General features: G+C 48.1%; 1 protein-coding gene and 1 long non-coding RNA gene across 4 annotated transcripts in view; one reads left to right on the top strand and one right to left on the bottom strand.

The window, feature by feature from the left end:
* Nucleotides 1-18,876, top strand: part of LOC121432931 — a 38,573-nt gene that overhangs the window by 16,303 nt on the left and 3,394 nt on the right. The window lies entirely within an intron of this gene.
* Plb1 (phospholipase B1) overlaps nt 5,227-18,876 on the bottom strand; it is a 73,365-nt gene continuing 59,715 nt past the window's right edge. For 2 of the 3 annotated variants that reach the window (XM_041631104.1, XM_041631105.1), the window contains 7 exons: nt 18,365-18,430; nt 17,844-17,938; nt 16,414-16,489; nt 15,193-15,297; nt 14,691-14,786; nt 7,726-7,800; nt 5,227-6,578 (listed from right to left, as the gene is read on the bottom strand). In XM_041631104.1, the coding sequence (XP_041487038.1) occupies nt 6,372-6,578; nt 7,726-7,800; nt 14,691-14,786; nt 15,193-15,297; nt 16,414-16,489; nt 17,844-17,938; nt 18,365-18,430 (720 nt within the window). In that variant the 3' untranslated portion in view covers nt 5,227-6,371. The remainder of the gene's footprint in view (nt 6,579-7,725; nt 7,801-14,690; nt 14,787-15,192; nt 15,298-16,413; nt 16,490-17,843; nt 17,939-18,364; nt 18,431-18,876) is intronic. The other variant, XM_041631106.1, reaches the window with a different exon arrangement.

Here is an 18,876-nt window from a genome sequence, read left to right as displayed (position 1 = left end):
GAATGCCGCTAAATCCCAGGTTTGGGGGCTGGGGAGTGAGAACCCATCCTCTCTTTATTCCTTGACCCTGAGTTTGGCCACCCGACATCCTAGCACATAGAACTGCACAACCCATTTCTTTCTTTGGCCTTCTGGGACTCGGCAAAGGCAGACCAGTCCAAACTGAATTTTAACTCTGTGTGTGTGTGTGTGTGTGTGTGGTGTGTGGTAGGGGAGCAAGCTGTGGCTTCAGCCATTCCACTCCACAGAGGGGCCTTTGCTAGCCACATAAAGGGCCAGTAGCTCTATTCTAGGCATGTTAGAGACGCATGGAGAGTGTAGGCAGTGGTGCAAAGGGCGCAGAGAGTGGGTTGGTAGTTATGTTTTTTTTCCCTAGGCGTGCACATAGGAGAATGATCACAGTTCTTATTGATCACACATGTTTTCCACCACACCCTTTTCATACAGCTTCTCATTTAACCCCCAAATAACTGGGTTACTTTTTTTTTTTTTATGGGAGAGGGGGTAGAGGAACAAGGTTCTTGCTTTTTATGGCAGTTGAAAAAATAGGGCCATTCCTCATACCTCAGGATTAGAATCCCTTTCACCCCATCTAAGCCCCGCCTGCCAGGACGTGTGGTTGTTCAGTCATCTTGCCTGACCATGTTGGAGATTGGACTTGGTCAGAGATCAAATCCAGATGATTCAAACACCGCGGTGTGGAATGCGTTTAGGGACACTTGCGTTTCTTCACGTCTCAGTTCCTTGAATCCCATGCTCTAGCAGTATCTTGGTTGCTGGGGGTGAAGGCAGGGAGTTAAGAAGCAGACTCCAAGAGGATGGAGAGGCCCTGGGCAGGAGGCAGAGCCTGGAGCCAGTGGGACAAGCTTCTAGTGATGAGTCTCCTGCACATTGTTGGAGAGCAGGGAGGTGGGACACATCTTTTTGCTGAACTCTGACAAGCTGCCATGCTTTTGCCAACAGTGGCAAAACTGACTGGTCCAACAGATGCATAACTTGTTAGCATTCTATGGGCACTGAAACAGTCACCACAAGGATATATTTGGTTATTATTATTGTTGTTGTTTTTAAATCATTATTTTTTTGAATTTTTATTTATTTATTTTATGTATATGGGTGTTTTGTCTGCCTATATGTCTGTATATGCCTGGCCAGAAGAGAAGGTGTCTGAATCCCTGGAATTGGGGTCACAGACAGCTGTGAGCCACCATGTAAGTACTGGGAATTGAACCCAGGTTCTCTGGAAGAATCGTCAGTGCTCTTAACCACTGAGCCATCTCTCCAGTCCCTTTTAAAAAATAATGTGGGGTGTTTTTTTGTTTTGTTTTGTTTTTTTGGCAAGATAGGGTTTCTCTCTCTGTAACCCTGGCTGTCCTAGAACTTGCTTTATAGACCAGGCTGGTCTCTAACTCAGAGATCCACCTGCCTCTGCCTCCTGTTACCTGGGATTAAAGGTATGTCCTACCACTGCCCAGGTGGTTTTATTATTTAAAATATTATTTTTGAGACAGAGTCTCACTATATCGTCTTGACTGGAACTATGCAGAGCAGGCTGGACTTGCACGCAGAGATCTCCATGTCTCTGCCTCCTACACGTTGGCTGTGTGCCACTATAGCTGGCTTTTTAAGATGGAATCTGTAACTCACCATGATTTCATAGTGTCAGTGCTACGGAAAGTACTGGTATAGTCCACATGAAGACATGCCAGTTATCTAACCGAGTTACCCCTCCTGCTGCCTGAACTGTTAACTGGTTTATTTTTCTCTAGTAACAATGTATTTCATTTCTGGAAGCTCTCTTTGATTCTCAGTTCTTCCATAAAAAAAAAAACTGCCTTGTTCTTTCATTTTACATTTTTTATCTCTAAAAATACTTACTATTTTCTGGGTATGTGCCTGAGTGTACACATGTGCATACAGGTCCCTCCAAAGGCCAGACAGGCGCACACTGTAACTAGAGTAACAGGTGGTTTTGAGCTTCCAACGTGGATGCTGAGAACCCAACCTAGGTCCTCTGGACAAGTGTCTTAACTACTGAGCCATCTTTCCACGCCACTCCTTAATTAAAAAAACACTTTGATATGCTCATGTACTGCTGTATGGTGACATTTTTGCTGACAGGGGACCACCTATAGGATAGGGCTTCCATAGGTTATAATGGAGTTGAAGTTTTTTTTTTTTTTTATCATGTAGTGACGTCCTAACTGTCCTTTGTGTGTGTGTGTGTGTGTGTGTGTGTGTGTGTGTGTGTGTGTGTGTGTAGTAGTAGTAGTAGTTACTTTTCCATTGCTGTGTAAGGCATTATGGCCAAGGTAGCTGTACTAGCTAGTTTTATGTTAACTTGACACAAGCTGAAATCATCAGAGAGAAGGGAACCTCATTTGAGAAGATGCCTTCCTAAGACAGAGCTGCAGACAAGCCTGGAGGGCATTTTCTTAATTAGTGATTGATGGGGGAGGACCCAGCCCATTGTGGGTGGGGCCACCCCTGAGCCTGAGGTCCTGGGTTCTATAAGAAAGCAGGCCATGAGGAGTGAGCCAGTAAGCAGCCCCCTCCATGGGCTCCGCATCATCAGCTGCGGCCTCCAGGTTCCCGCCCTGCTTGAGTTCCTGCCCTCAGTGCTTCTAATGATGAACTTGAGATGTGGAACTGAGTGAAATTAGCCCTTTCCTCTCTAAGTTGCTTTGGTCATGGTGTTTCATATAGCAATAGCAACCCTAATGAAGACAGCAACCTATAGAAGGAAGGGTGCATTTGTGCTTATGGTTCCTGAGGCATGGGAGTCCATCCTCACCAGAGCTGGGAAGAGTGGCACACTATACTGTTTATTATTTTGAAGTGTATTCTTTGTATTTATAAACAAAACATTTGTTATAAACAGTATGCCATGATACATTAGGAGGCACCTATGCATTGTGGCTCCCTGCCTTGCCCCATCTCTCACTCTTTCATTTTGAGAAAGTGTCTCATTTTATAGAGTTACCCAGGCTGGCATGGAACTTGGGTCCTCCTACCTCAGCCTCCCCAGGGCTGGGGCTAGAGCTGTACAGCACTATGGGCAGCTCTGTTGCATTTCTTGGTTGGCCCATGGCATCTAGGCTTGTGTAAGCACGTTCCCTGATCTCAGAGACACAATCACCCCTCTACATACATCTCAGCACCTGGCTGTCATAGCTAACCAGGCTGTGCTCCTTTGTAAGAGCCGCATCAGGAAAACGTCACGGGTCTAGCTGTGACGTCTGATTCTCACCTTCCGGGATTGCTTGGCTTTGCTTGTGAAAAGACTGGCTACAAATCTTAACTGAAGCTAATTTTTAAAATCGCAGCTCATTAATCAGGTGAGTTCTTTACCCAGGGGACTGTCAGGGCTGTCGTTATGTTAGTCTAGATTTTTATTTGATTTTATAGATGATTCATTTGCACCTGGGTTGGATTCATGGTTGGACTTGGCGGCCATTTTTTTTTCTATTTGGAGGTTGTTCCTCTCCCATGGGATTAGTCTTGCACTCGGTGTAAAGAAAACACAACTGAGCCAATTCCCTCTTCTCTGAATCTCGGTTTCCTTCTCTGTACAAAGTGAGTGATGACAGGAAGGAGTGGGGTTTCGTTATTACAGACGAGGGTGCTGTCTGGTCTGACCCAAGGGCTAGAAGGATGTCAATTGTCTTCTTTTCTCCTTTCTTACTCCCCAGCCCTCTCCTTTCAGGGTCTCATGTTGCTCAGGCCTGTCTTGAAATCACTATGCAGCCAAAGATGACCTTGAAGTTCTGATTCCCCTGCCTGTACTTCCTGAGTGCTGGATTATAGGTGTGTGGCATCACCTCGGGTGTACATGGGGATTCAACCCAGGGCTTCATTCATGCCAGCAAGCACTCTGCTATCTGAGCAATGGCCGTGGCCCTCAATCTTCTTGAGAACTTTCCTTTGAAGGAATCTTTTTCACTATCACGTACCATCCCAAATCAGAGGCAGCCTGATACTGCCACCATTGTAAGCACAATCACTGCTACCCCCTTGCCATTTCCACAGTTCTCCCAGTGATTGACTCATCATTTCGCCCCATTTCCCTAGACATCACCCCGGATACAGACCAGGCACATCCTTTTCTCAGCCTATGCAGAAATCCCAGTCTTAATGGCTCTATTGTTCCCCCTGGGCCTCTAACAAATCATCACTCCATAGTTCAGAGCTCCATTGATGTTCCCAAAGCCTCACTGAAGGATTCTGACTGGGTTTAATCCACCCTAATCTTTCCTTTATGACTTTGAAAGCCTCTATGAGGTGTACACAGAGGTAGCGTCCCTGGAAATGATAGGCTTTTTTAATGGTATGGCTTTGGGCGTAGTCCTAAGGAGACTATTTACCAAAAAGGACACGGTACACCTTCAGTGCACACAGGTCTCGAGTCCCTCATCCAAAAGGCGTGGGATCTGAGTGTTTTGGATTCTGCATTTTTATTTATTTATTTTTTATTTTTGAGACAGGGTTTCTCCGTAGCTTTTTGGTTCCTGTCCTGGAACTAGCTCTTCTAGACCAGGCTGGCCTCGTACTCACAGAGATCTGCCTGCCTCTGCCTCCTGAGTGCTGGGATTAAAGGTGTGCACCACCACCGCCTGGCGGATTCTGCATTTTTTGAATATTTGTATGTATGTTGTTGAGATACCTTAAGAATAGAACTGAAGTCTAAAAATGAGACCCACTTTTGTTTCAGACAAACCAACTACAAGTATTCTGCAGGTAACTCCACAGGTTTGAATGCATCCATCATATGGGGGTCAGGTATGGAATTTTCCACTTGAATCGCCATGTTGGTGTTCAGTGTGTCAGGTGTTCTCTGGGATTGGGATGGAAAGAGGAATGGGAATTGGAAGAAATGGAAGGTGCATGGTTTGGAATTCCTAGACTAACTAGGCTGTCTCTGTGGTGAGGTCAGCTCAGATGAGAAGCGCCTAGGGAGGTGTTGACACAGTTTGCAGAATGAGCAGGGCATGATGCACTATTCACAGTTTCAGACCTGGAAGCCCAGGAGGAAACAGACACTGAGCATGGCCCTACTTGGGGATCTTCCCGAAAAGAGATGAACTCCCAGGAGAGGAATGCAGTCAGTCTCCATCCCTTGAGAGCACTGCCCAGTACCAAGGGCCCATCTCTGGGCTTTGCCTCAACCCTTTACTGAAAATGACACAGTGAACATGTTTTCATTTGCACAGTGTTCTGGAGCCGAGAAAGAGGGGAGCTCGCATTCCAATTTTATTGATGTAGAATCCGAGAAGCTGAGCGCAAGAACAGGGTTTGAATATATGGGGTTCTAACATGCTTTGTCACCCCATGCTTAGGGATTATAGGGATGCTTAACAAAATGATGACACGGGACTGCTGGATTCTTATTAGGTTCCTTTGAGGTGAAATCCGCATGGCGTACGATCACTTTTAAAAAGAATTCATTGGCATTTAGTGCCTTCACAGTGATTACCACCATTTTCAGAGTGTCCTCCCTGAGGTTTTATGCAGGATGAAAGGGAAGAATGCATTTGAGACACGCAGCTCTGGCCTTGTCCCAGACCAGTGGTCTGGATTTTCAGATTTGATTCAGATTTCTCTCAGATACCAGCTAATATAGAACTAGGAATTACCTGAAATTAGTGTTGAAAATCATTTGAAAATCAGGTTGAGGGGACATGACATAATTCATATCCCAATCTAGTTTTCTTCCAAAATGGTATCGTCTTTTTGAGGGAAACTCACCGGGCAATCAGACGCATCTACCTGGAATCAACTACATTATCAAGGAGCCTCCTCTATGTTGGAAGGAGTTTGTCTTCCCAGCCAGGCTGTGACATGCACAGCTCAGGAGCCACCACAATGCTTTCATTGTCTTGGGCACGTGGCAAAACAGGTGCTGGGTGGAATAGCACAGTGACCAATCAACCCCAGATTCCAGCCACCACCAGGTAATCAGTGTTTTCATTTCTTTTGAAACTATGGGTTTGGTGCATGACGAGATCCACTTGTCATAATACTGTGATGAAGCTGGTCAGGGCCAGCCTGGACTCTGGTCTTATTCCCCAGGCAACCTTGCCTGGTATAGGACCGAACACACTCTGGCTCCCACCCTGGATGAGCATCAGATGGAGGGCAAGGGCGAGGACCAGGCTAAGCTAAGAATAAAATAGTCTTTCAGTAAAGGCTCTGGCCTTCCAGAAACCTGGGAGCAGCCAAATTCCCAAGAAGTTGTGACAGTCCCTTTGGCTTCTGAGGGCACCAGGTATAGAAGCAAGGTTGGCCACAGTGTCCAGGGCTGTAGCAGCTGAAGGCCTGGTGAGGAGAGTAGCTTGGAATCTGGATGAAGATCCACGCACTCAGGCAGGGTCCTAGAGGTGGGTAGCGTTCAAAATTGTGGAAGGAGCCTCCATACGGGGGCGTCTCATGGCTCTCCACAGCATCATGCCAAGGATGCCAACTACCAGACCACCTACTGCTGCCACTGGCACTGCCCAGGTCAGCACCTTGGAGGATACTTCAGCCTGCTGGGCTGGGAGAAGCTGAGCACTCCGAAGGGTGTAGAGGAACGGGCTTTCCTAGGGAAGGAGGCAGGACGATCAGAGGTTAAAGGCGCTCTCCACCCATCCATCCATCTGCCCAAATCCCATCTCTTAAAAGAGTGCAGTGACTTCATTACTGCGCGTCCCTGTTGTAAATCTCTTTCCTTCACATTGTACCTGAACCTTCCTGTGGGAATGGGTCTGTCAAGGGGTCACCACCCAGCTATAATCCCTTTGTTTTTTTCTCCAACACTTCCTTTCAAATGTGATTCTGAAAGGTGGGGAGTTGGTAAGCTACTGTTGGAAGAGTCTTGGGGTGCTGGCTGATCTGCCACCTCTGGGTCTTCTGGTCATTTCCCATCCCAGTAGTGCCTAGGGTTGAGGAAAAGTCAGGGCAAGAGGAGCCCTGGTCTTGCAGTGGATTCAAGCACTGGAGTGAGAAGTGGATGGGAGGGCTCTCTTAGTAAACAAACATTTTGCACAGCTGTGTGTCCCTGGGTTGGGAGCTCCGATAAGTACCCGAGGACTGAGGATATTCTCTCATTGTCCTGGAGGAAGATGTACAGAAACAACCACAGTATAAAGGGGAAGGTGCAAACAGAAGAGGGTGCCCGGCACAGGAGTGTGTTTGGAGGTAGGAACAGTAGAATATGACAGGATGGAGAGAAGCCCAGGGAATAAGGGGCCAGTGGGGTCAAAAGGAGGTAGACATTTTCACAGGCCAAGTCAGTTGTGAACAGATGTAAAATCCACATGCACACTAGTGAAACTCCTCTGGAAGTGGATCCATTTGCCTAGGGTGTCAGATATGTAATGGCGGGAGGTAGGTCTCCCTGGGCAGTGGCGACCAGACAGGGACTTACTTTCCAGGACAGTCACTCAGTGTTTAGAAGCAAGTGGAGGATGTTGGAGAGTTGGAGGGACAGGTGGGGCAGTGTCTTTATTGTCACCTCCTATCCCTGAGCTCCTGGTGTCGGGCTGGGCATGACAAGATCCTCAAATCCTTCTGCAGTAAAGCAGTTTAAGGCATCTAGCTGGCACTGCCTAGCACGACTCCTCTCCTTCCCCTATTTTGTGGTAGTCAGAAGGGAAAGTGGTGAGGCACTGAGTGGCAGTGTGTTTAAGTCCCGCCCCCACACATCCGGTCAGCTTAGGACAGGTAGGATACTCATTGCTCACTCACAGGTGAAGGACACTTGAGTTTGGTCCGGCTGTGTGTGAAGTTATTGAAAGTTGTCTTACGGCCCACTGGTTCCAGCTGGGAAGAAAAAAAAGGATACAGTGACTATGAAGAAGGCTAGGGTCTGGCTTACCTAGGATGCTCTCTTGGAAGGGTGTGTTCAAATCAGCCACTTGTTAAGATTTGCTGTGCAGCACAGCAGTGCTGGCTGGAGCTGACTTTTGACTTCCAGGGAGAAAAGTCTGTCTGAATCAGGCAGGACCCCTGAGCCGATGCCTCTAGACTTACCCAGAAAAGGACACCAGGGCCCCAGGAGAGAACCATCAGTCCATAGTGAATCTCTTAAAGATCTGGGACCAGAATGCCCACTGCTTCTCCACTCGTGGGAGGCAGTGATTGCAGACACTGTTATCTTCAATTTTATAAAATGGTGATCATATTTACCAACTTGTCCAAGCGTGTGCGGCTAGTCAGTTTCAGGAGAACTTTGAAAAGCATATTGGTTACCATGACATCCTTACTACACTTGGCTTGCCAACCTTGAGAAACTGGAATTTACTGGAACTGCTTTATGGGTTGTCACACAGAGGAAAACATTTACTTGAAATATCCCAGGGAGCAGCTGTGGCTCAGTGGGGTGCTGTTAAATGCTTCCATTTCAGACTCTGGGAGAAGTAGTAGAAATATGATATACCCCCAACCCCAGCGACTTTAGGTAGTAGTCTGTCCTGGACTTGTGCCCCATGGGGAGGAAAAGATTGGACACTTTGAACTAGTCTGGCCTTCATTTACTGTGTAATCTGTTTCAGGTCTGTTCCTGGCCACCAAGCCCTGACCATGCAGGAAGTAAACACTCTCCCCATGTTGGTGACGGGCCTGGGCCCTGATCTCACTGTCTTCTGTCTAAATGCCTTCCACACCCATTCCTTCGGGACTCAGAGGAAGGGGAATGGCTCTGGGCTTGGGAGAGATACCAAGAGCACATATCTGAGCCTTCGCTTGGTCAACAATGGCCATGCAGGGTAGACAGTGCCTGCTCCAAGGCAGCGGGATGACTGATACTGACCGTGGCACATTTGTGAGGACATTTATTTTAGGGCTTCCAGAGAAATGATGACGGGGAAGCAGGCATGAACCGGGATGGGTTATGGATGTAGATCTATTTCTGCTTTCTTAGAGCCAAGGAAACACCACTGCATTCTAGCAAACAGAAATGCCAGAGACCGAATGGACACTAAAGGTCAGGTTGGCCGCTTCCCAGCGCTGTTCTAAGAACTGGCACAGAGGACAGCTGTGACCCTGTGGGTTCAACGAGCCTCTATCAATTTCCTCTTCTGTTGCTTCCCACCAGAGTGCATCCTCACCCCTCCATCACCTGGGCTGTTGTTCTCTGGGAGGGTTTTTTTTTCCCCCAGTCAGCTATATTAAATTCACGGCAAGTCCTTCCATGACCTGCCCCTTGGTGGTTGGCCCTACGATCCCTGCTACCTACTCCTCCCTAGGGCATCTCGGTGATTTCTGTGGTTTCAAATCCTGTGTTGGTGTGCTGAGGTCACTTTTCTGTTGTGGTTGTCGAATCTCAGCTGGCTGCTCCCATTTGAGCTCTTGCCCGTAGCAGACCCTGATGCCTCTGTGTAGATGTCTAGGAGGCGGCTCCCACTCCCCATGTCCAACACAGGACACAGTTTCCAAGTAGCTATCTCGTTTGCTATCTGACCCCAAAGCCCCTCCCTAGTCACTTCCCTCAGCCAGTTTTAAATACATCCTGTGATCACAGGTCTCCTCCATGGCTGTCACCCTGGACCCGGCCACATTCCGATCGTGCTATCGTTTCTCTCGTATCTGGAATCCCAGCTCGTGTCTGCACAGTGATTAGAGAACAGATGGGAACATGCCAGCCCCTTGTTTAAAACAGCTGGGGACGTGGCCCTTGCCTGTCTTTCTGACTCTGGTTCCTGACCGCTGGAGCATCGCACTGGCCTGTATGCGCCTCTGAAGCTTCCAGCTCATTCCTGATTCCACGCCGCATGGTTCCTATTTCTTCTCCCTGGAACACTGTGGCCCAGACCTCTGCCTGCCTGGCGACCTCTTGACATTCAATTCACATGCCATCACTGCCATCCATAGTCAGTCGTATGTGACCTCGTGCTGATCTAACTTGATCATCACCTGCCTTTTCCTGGCCACACCATTCTCACTCCATGACAGCAGGGGTATTCTTCACTTTGTTACATTTTTGGCATCTGGTTGGTTGATGAATGGACTTGAATGGAAAAAACTAAGAAGGAAAAAGGCTTGGCACAGCCCCAGGAAGTGGAGTTGTTTTTCTAGAACCAACCTTTCCTAACACAGGCACTGTGGGGTACCAATGATTCAGCTGATCTCAGGGCTTGGCAAGGTACAGTGGAGCTGGCAGCCACTGGCATGGCCCTAGGAGGTAAAAGAGGTCCCTAGGGTAGCTTCCCCTTGAGTGTTTAGGCAAGGAAGCAAGAAAGAAAATCCAAGGTAAAAGGCTAGTGTAAAACTGAAAAGTAGGGGCAGGGGCTCCCTAGCTTAGTGGCGAGAGAAAGGGATTGGGGCCAAGTTCCCAAAAGCCTTGTATGCTATGCCAAAGGGGTCTAATCTGCCTCCTTCCTTTCTGTCAGAGTGGCACATGACTCTAATCCTAGCAGTCAGGTAGGTCTGTTGGTTCTAGACCAACTTGGTTTCTATGGTCAGTCAGGGATATATAGTGAGACCCTATCTCCAAAGGAAGAAAGAAAAGGGCACCAAGTCTTCTAAAACCTACTCCAGATGTGTGTGTGTGTATGTGTGCACGCATGCGCGCGCGCACACACACACACAGTTATTACCCTCAAAGACTAGGACATTGGATCTCCTGGAGTTACAGGCAATTGTAAACTCTCTGGGCTGGATAGGTTTTCGTCAATTTGACACATGAGAAGAGGCAACCACAATTGAGAAAATGCCTCCATGAGATTGAACTGGAGGTAAGCCTATGGCACATTTTCTTAATGGGTGACTGCTGTGGGAGGACTGCTGTGGGCTGTGCCTCTGGATGATATAAGAAAGCAGGCTGAGCAAGCCTGTAAGCAGTGTTCCTCCAGGTCTGCTTGAGTTCATGCCCTGGCTTCCTTCACTGATGGACTGGGCTGTGCTGTACTGTGCTGTGCTATGGAACTGTGAGCTCAAACAAACCCTTTTCTCTCCAAGTTTCTTTTGGGGGATAATCATAGCAGCAATAGAAACCTAACTAAGACACTATCTGACATAGTTGGGAACTGAACTTGGGTTCTCTGCAAGAGTGGTATGCACTCTTTTTTTTTTTACAATTCTTTTTTTAAATTTATTTTTACTTAAAAATTTCCACCTCCTCCCTCTCCCCCATTCCTCTCCCCCTCCCTCTCCAGTCTAAAGAGCAGTCAGGGTTCCCTGCCCTGTGGGAAGTCAAAGGTGTGCACTCTAAAACAAGACGATAAGATGTCCCCAGTCCCATTGCTATATTTTACAAGTACTTCTGGAAACTCACAAAGTTTCCAGCTGATCATTTGGGTGAAAAGAACATGGTCAGTACTCAGAAGGGCGGCTCCTACACCTTCCCTGAATCCTGTTCACCCAAAGAGAGACCATCGCGAAAGACAACACGGACTTTCAACACCTTAACACTTAGCTGCTTGCCTTTGAGGTAGGGGTGTGTGTGTCTCTGTGTGTGTGTGTGCACGCACACACACACATGAGTGTGAACATATGCTGTTGACGTTTGCTTACTCGTGGTGTGTGAAAATACTCTAGCTTATGGATGTACACCAGTTTGTTGATGGACACCTGGGGTTAACTGTGTGTAGTGTTTACTCTTCTCTCCAGGATAGAATTGTTGGGTCTCAGGAAGTGCATAGGTTTAGCGTTGTTAGATACACAAGAGCTTGCCAAGTGGTTGTAAACACTCAACTATATTTAAAAGTCACCAGAGGATGGTCTGGGGAGATGGCTCAGCCATTAAAGGCTCTGGAGGATTCCCATACAGAGTCAGGACCAAAGCTGTTGTGTGGGGGCTGTGAGTCTGAAGACGGCAGCTAAGTAAGAAGAGATACAACTACTATAGACATAGGGTTTGTGGATAAAGGGTTTTGTGAAGCAGAGGTGGACTAAGTCTCCAGAGGAAGAAGTGTGGGTTATTAAGCCTGGAGAGGCAAGCGGTCTCGTGACTTAAAGTGTATGTGGTGCCCTGGGACCATCAGCCAAAGTGCAGACACTATGTCATAGGACTCTAATCATGAGACATGAATTCACCGGCTGTATATGTGCTTATCGGGCCAGGAGCAGGAGGGAGGACGGTTGGCCTATGGCTGGGCCACCAGAGAAAGACATTTCTGCTGTGCCCCTGACTGGTTCTGTGAGGCTAGGCGAACTGGCTCACGGCTCTAGATCTTAGTGACAGTGTTCTGGCTGGATGACCCCATAGATCTGTTCCAGCTCTAACAGCCTATTTATCTGCTCTGACTCTAGGGTGACATTCCAATAAGACAACGACTGGAGAGTTGGCAGGATGGTAGAGCCATATGTCTGAGATGGTTTGACATGGGACTCTGTAATTATTTCCCCAAATTATACAGGACAAGGGACTGACACTGGGGTGGTTTGAGTTTTTTTTTTTTTTTTTTTTTTTTTTTTGCTGTTGTTGCTGTTTTTGGTTTTTCAAGACAGGGTTTCTCTGTAGCTTTGGAGCCTGCCCTGGAACTAGCTCTTGTAGATCAGGCCGACCTCGAACTCAGAGATCTGCCTGGCCTCTGCCTCCTGAGTGCTGGGATTAAAAGTGTGCGCCACCACCACCGGGCTGAGTTTAGTGTCTTTTATTTATTTATGTAAATTTGGAGTATGATTGGGGAACCAAGGCTCTCTTGTGTTACCTGTGTTTTTAGCTTTTGTTTTTAAACCCCTTCCTCCTGCCTTCATGGACAAAGCCCCCAGTGAAGGTAGGAGCCATGCTGTTAGTCCTCACAGCAGACAACAATGGACCTGGTCGTGTGTAAACACCAGTCTGACTACTGAGCCTCAGGAGAACCCAGCTGTAAGCAGATGTGGCCTGATAGGAAAGCTGGGAAGGCAAGAGATGGGCTTTCTCCTCTTTGGAGGAGCATGAGACAGGAAACAGATTCCCATTCCATGGAGAGATGTTAAAAGGAAAAAAGTCATGTGACTTAGTTATTGAAGGACATATATATATATATATATATATATATATATATATATATATTATAGCAGTAAGAAAACAATGAAACTCTCTCTCTCTTTCCCACTCTCTCACACACACAGAGCCGATACAGCTGTAATCCTGGCATTTGGGAGGCTGAATTGAGATAGATTATCAGGTCAACCTAGGCTATGAGAACCAAGAAAATCAAGATAACCTGAGGAAGCGGGTCGAGGGAAACACAAAGGTATCTTTGATGGCAATTTAGAGTCCTGTGCTGAAAAAGAGTATGCTGGAAAGTTTTGGAACTGGGCAGACAGATGATGTCAATGGGAGGAAAACCCCAAGACAGCAGGAGGGGAAGAAAGCTGAGTCTGCAATTAAATAGGCTTGCTTACATGCTGCTGGCCGCTAGAGAGAAGGAGGTGATGGAGCTAAGGAGAAAGTCAATATTATGAGCCAGCTGAGGAAGGCACCATGCAGCGTGAAGTTGCTGACAGGGGTGGGAATGTTTGCCCAGTGGTGGTTGGCACAGCCACCCTAGGCTTGAGACTTCAATAAAGAGCAGGGGTGTAGATGGTTCAGTCACCATGGCCAGGTGGGGTTTGAATTGCAGTGGAGCCTAGATCAAAGGCTGGGAAAGCACTTCATTTGCCCTGAGCTAGATGACGTAGACATCAGGGGTGATGGGCGAGGCACAAGGACACCTGCCCCTGTGGGCCCAGGACTGCATGTCCATTTCACAAGGGTCTTGCCTTCTCGAGCAGAAAGGACCGAACTAGGTCTCCACCTGGGAGAATAGGCTAGGTGGTGTTGCCTTTTTGATGTCTATAGAAATAACTGCTGGAAAAGAAAAACCATCCTATAATTCACAATCTCAGAGCACCTAGACAACAAAGAGGATCTAATCTACGTGGGAAGTAGAAAAAGACAAGATCTCCTGAATATATTGGGAGCGTGGGGACCATGGGAGAGGGTAGAAGGGGGAGGGGAGAGGAAAAAAATATATAGCTCGGTAAAAACAATTTTTAAAAAAGGAAATAATTGCTGGAGATGCTAAAGACTGGGTACTGAAGGGTATTGGGACTGACATTTGCCTAAGCTGAGTATTGTGCTGATCCTATCATTATTGCACAGCTGTTGAGACTGGCGGACAGAGACCCTCTGCTCAAGGATGCACAGCTGGTACTTCCATTCAGTCTCAGTTTGATTGCAAAGCTGTTCTCTTAGCAATGCCTAGGAAGAGTTGTAAGTGTACAAACGTGTGTGTGTGTACATATATATACTGACTCCTACAAGTTGCTCTGACCTCCACATATCCGCTGCGGTATGTTGTGCACACACACAGTAAATAAAACTTTTTTTTTTTTCCCAGTGAGATAGCTCAGGGACAAGAAAAGCTCTTTCCATCCAAGTCTGACAACCTGAACTTGACCTCTGGAACTCAGGGGAAGGACAGAACTGACACCCACGTCTGTCCTCTGATCCTCACATATTCCCACACCCCAATAGATTAGGGGCTGAGCAGATGACTCTGCGGCTAAGAACTTTCTGCTAACTCATGCTGTGCACAAGGACCTGAATTCAAATTCCAGGCATGGGTTTTTTGTGCCAGTAACCCTAGCACTGTGGGGGATAAGCAGAGAATGATAGAGCAGGGTAACCAGTGTCCTAGCCTGTGCACCTGCACACACACACACACACACACACACACACACCCGTTTGTCCTCTCGAAGGACTAAGCCAATAGCCTTAGGCTGCTCCCTTCTCCACTTACCATGTTGTTCCAGAGGGCAATGGCCATCTCAGCATGCCCACGTTCTGAGAAGTGGAAACAGTCTTCAGAGAAGACGGTGAGGTCCATGTTCCCTTGCTGTGACCAGAGACAGGGAGGTTATCATCGGGATGGGGGCCGCCTGAATCCCTTCCCCCAGCAGGCGACACAGCACTTCCCCTCCTTCCCATTCTGCTTCCTCCAGCTTCAGACACTGTGGAAAACCTCCTAGGTTTTGGATTTGCATCCTAGCAAACATGAATTATAGCTTTCCCAGTTCATCTCTGTCCTGGAAATGAAGAGGTAATGATTCTCCTCTGGGGTGGGAGGTAACTTGGTGGGGGTACGTTTGGTCACTATTCATTTTACCATTTCTAAGAAGGTCTAAGTTCTAATCATACACACACACACACGAAAAAAAAAGTACCTTTGGGAGTCTTCCTAGAGCAAGGCAATAAAAATGAGGGCAGCATCCACAGGCTTCCTCGAAACAGCTGAAGCTTACCTCAGTCAGTGGGATGAGGGTTTGCCGGAAGAAAGGCTGAACGACAACTGCGAAGTCCTCACGCTGCATGTACTGGGGCCAGTAGGAAAGCCCGGAGATGCCACTCTGTGGATGAAGAGGCTGCTTAACCCGACTGGCAAGGCTAGACAGGGTCTACTTAAGCTGTCATGGGTTGGTTGTGACGGGAGTGAACCCACGCTAGACAAAAGGAACTTAAAGGGGCTATGCAGGCCCACACATGGATTCCTCCTGCTTGTAACGAGTTCCCGCATCAAGAGCCCTGGCTAGAGAAGTCCTCCACTCACAGGCTCTACTGCTTTCATTTTGAGACTGTGAGTCGCTGATGGCCTTACATTGGCCACGGGTCCAGCTGCCCTCACTGCATGGGGAGAATCTCATCAGCTCTTCAAGACTGCCTAGGAATGTAGGATGGCAGGGATAGAGAGCCCATGGGTTTCGGACTTAAGTACCAAAAACGTGGGCTATTAAAAGGATTAAATTAAGCTGGGCGGTGGTGGTGCACACCTCTAATCCCAGCACTTGGGAGGCAGAGGCAGACAGATCTCAGTGAGTTCAAAGTCAGCCTGGTCTACAAGCAAGTTCCAGGAGAGCCAGGGCTGTTACACAGAGAAACTCTGTCTCAAAAAACAAAACAAAAAAGGATTAAATTAGTTGCATGTATATGATCTGGGGAGGTTGCCGCGGTGAAGGAAGAGGGAGTCATAGGGGCTTCGAGAAGGAATATTACTTTATCATTGGCCTCATGAAGAGGGATTGGTTTGCAACAAGGCTTTGGGTGGGCTGATCATAAAGGGTATGTGTATGAGTGTTAGGGGAGCAGAAGCCAGTGGGGCTAAGCTTTCTGCTCATAGGGAGGGGGATGTGGGAGCCAGGGACACTAACTGTTCCCCTCGTAATGGTTCTAGGAAAGAGGCCTCTGTGTGTGACATCTACTCTGATGGCTAATGCCGTTACTAGCTCGGGGCTGACCCTGAGCCAGGAGGCAGGGTTTCTTCCAGCTGTCCCCTTGGAATCGCTATTCCATCTTTCCCTGACCGTGACATCCAATTTGCCTGGCTAAATACTTTGAGAGATAGCCAGTGATTCCCTCAAACGCAGGTCCTATCAGTCAACCCCTGGTGAACACACACGTTCTGAGTGCCCTCAGAGAGCACAGCATGGACCCCCATCCTGGACGGGAGGAAGAGAGCGTCAAGTCACCTGGAAGTTCCAGTTCACTTTCTTCAGCTCCTGCATTGCTGTGGGATTGTGAATACGCTCAAAGCAACTGCAGTTCCTAGGAGACAAAAGATCTTGCATTGAGGCTTCCTTGGGGGAGGCCCAGCTGTGCCCCCAACGGGAGTTTCTGCCCACAGGGAGCTGCCTGTGCTGCTCAATGGATGTGGAAGGTGGGGAGGCTAGTATCCCTATGTTACTTGCATCCAACTTCATAGAGCCCTAACTGAGGAATGAGGTCAAAAAAGGTGTGTCGTGGTTGGGACTGTCAACATTCCCTAAAATCTCGGGTGCAGAAAGAAGGCTTGGTCCCAACTTTTGGCACTGTGGGTGGTGGTAGATCGAAGAGGAGGTGGAGCCTACTCGAAGGAAGTAGTCACAGAGGTCATGCCCTTTGTTCTCCCTCCACTTTGCCTTCTAGCCTCCATGAAGTGAGCAGTCATGCTCCCCCCATATTCCCACCAAAAACTTGTCTCGCCATAGGGTCAAGAGACCAGGGACTGAAAACCCTGAGACCTACAGCCAAGACAACTCTGTTCTCATGGATTGTGTGAAGCTTTTTGAGGCACTGGGATCTTTATAAGACACTTGTTTATAGTTGGAAGGATAGGTCCCTACGGCAAGGTCTCTTCCTCTTGTCATGGAGGCCCTCCGTCATCCAAGATGACTATTCCTCAACTCTTGGAGAGGGGGAGTTTTGGGGAAACTGACAGCTCTAGCCTCACTCCCCACAGCCCTGAGGCTTCTCAGCTCAGGTGAGTGACGGCTATCGGAAAGCCTGAAACTCCTTTGACAGGGTGGAATGTGATACCAGAACCTGAGGCATGAGAGGGACTTCTCTTACTAACCATGACCGTTCCACCTGGGGACCCGATTCCTTAGCTACCTTTACAGGGCACCCATTTGCCATCAGACAGGACCCCTTAGCCACAGCTGCAGAAACTGAGTCCCCGAGATGAATCATTTGAACCTTCATGCCCATGAGTAGCTGGCCTCCAAGTTCTGATTTTGAGGATGGGAGAAAAGGTATCTTCCTAGAGCCTGTTCAAGCCCATGAGTGTATTTCCTGTTGATGTTGCTTTGGGGGAGGAGTTACCCCTATTTTATAGGCAAGTACTCAGAAGTCCAGAGAGATTGTGGGTTCAGGTCCAATTGTTCCCCAGCAGCCGAGCCAGGATTCTAAGAACACTGGAGGTGTCCTGGAAGCTCACTGTCCTCTGCAGGGAGGGGTGGACTTTGGAATCGGAAGTGTTGGGGAGGCTTATGGGCTATTTGGTGTATCTCACTGTGTAGAAAAGGAAACTACCATCTAGGGAATGGAGTAGGCATTGGGTTCTATAGTCAGTTCCAAGTGTTTTCTAAGTCCCTGGCTCCTGGCTCTGCCTACCCCAAGCAACCATGTTCTGCACACTTACTGAACCGCCAGCGGCATGGCACACTTCCCACCTTCGCCCTGGTATAGGCCAGCCAGCTCCATGACCTCCACCACATTGATGAAAACCCTGGGAAGCTGTGGGACGCAGAGGCATGGATTTTATGAGTTCAAGGTAGTGGAGGTTAGGAAGCCTAGAGAACAGTCTTCAATCTAACCTGGCCCACCTGAGATTACCATCTGAGAAACGGATGCCCAGGGAGGGGCCTGTGTAATCGTAACGACTCTTTAGTGCCTCCCTTCATCAGACAGAAAAGTTGATACCCAGATACCCAGCACAAATGAACGCCACAGTGTCTGCCCTCAAACCCAGGGCAGTTCGCTCTATCAGGAGCTCTTTGCTATGCATTATCTGGCTTCCAAGTCAGTTAGAAGCTGTCCCACAGAGAATTGGGTTCAATTTGCCTAGATGCTAACCAAGGCCCTCCACACATGGCAGTAGTGGGAAAGAAAGCAGGGTTGCTTGCAGGACCAGGGAACAGGCTGCTCGCTACCCACTCCTACCTCCTCATAGAGGATGTTCAAGGCCTGCTGGATGTGCTTGACATACTCATCGACTAACTGGTTCTCCTGTAAGGGAAAAGGAGGCTTGTTGGAGCTTTCTATTCTGGGAGGAAGAATCAGAGAGTGAACTGAGCTACTCCTGTCCCCAAAAGTTCTGCCTTCTTGCATTCCCAAGAGACCTGGTGGTGTTCTTTTTCATAAACATAAGCTCTACGGAGCAGAGACAACACTGTTTCCATGAGGGCAATTCCCACACCATGTGTCCACGGGCAGCTCTGCTACCCTCTGGTTTCCAATGAGCCCCACAATCTAGGACCCAGCTATGCTGAAAGCCCCGTTGTGGGATATTATACACAGTGTGAAAATGTATTGCTGTGATTGGTGTGATAAAAATCTGAATGGCCAACAGCTAGGAAGAAGTTATGTGGGACTTCTGGAGACAGAGAGGACTCTGGGAAGAAGGGTGGAGTTGTCAGGCAGATGGAGAGGAAACAGGAGGTGCAAGATGGAAG

The sequence above is a fragment of the Microtus oregoni genome, unplaced genomic scaffold, assembly GCF_018167655.1.
Source record: "Microtus oregoni isolate MIOR12 unplaced genomic scaffold, Mior012 000036F_ref0000092, whole genome shotgun sequence".
NCBI classification, from domain to species: Eukaryota; Metazoa; Chordata; class Mammalia; order Rodentia; family Cricetidae; genus Microtus; species Microtus oregoni.
The sequence above is the reverse complement of the archived record's forward strand: the minus strand, read 5'-3'. Positions and strand labels throughout refer to the sequence as shown.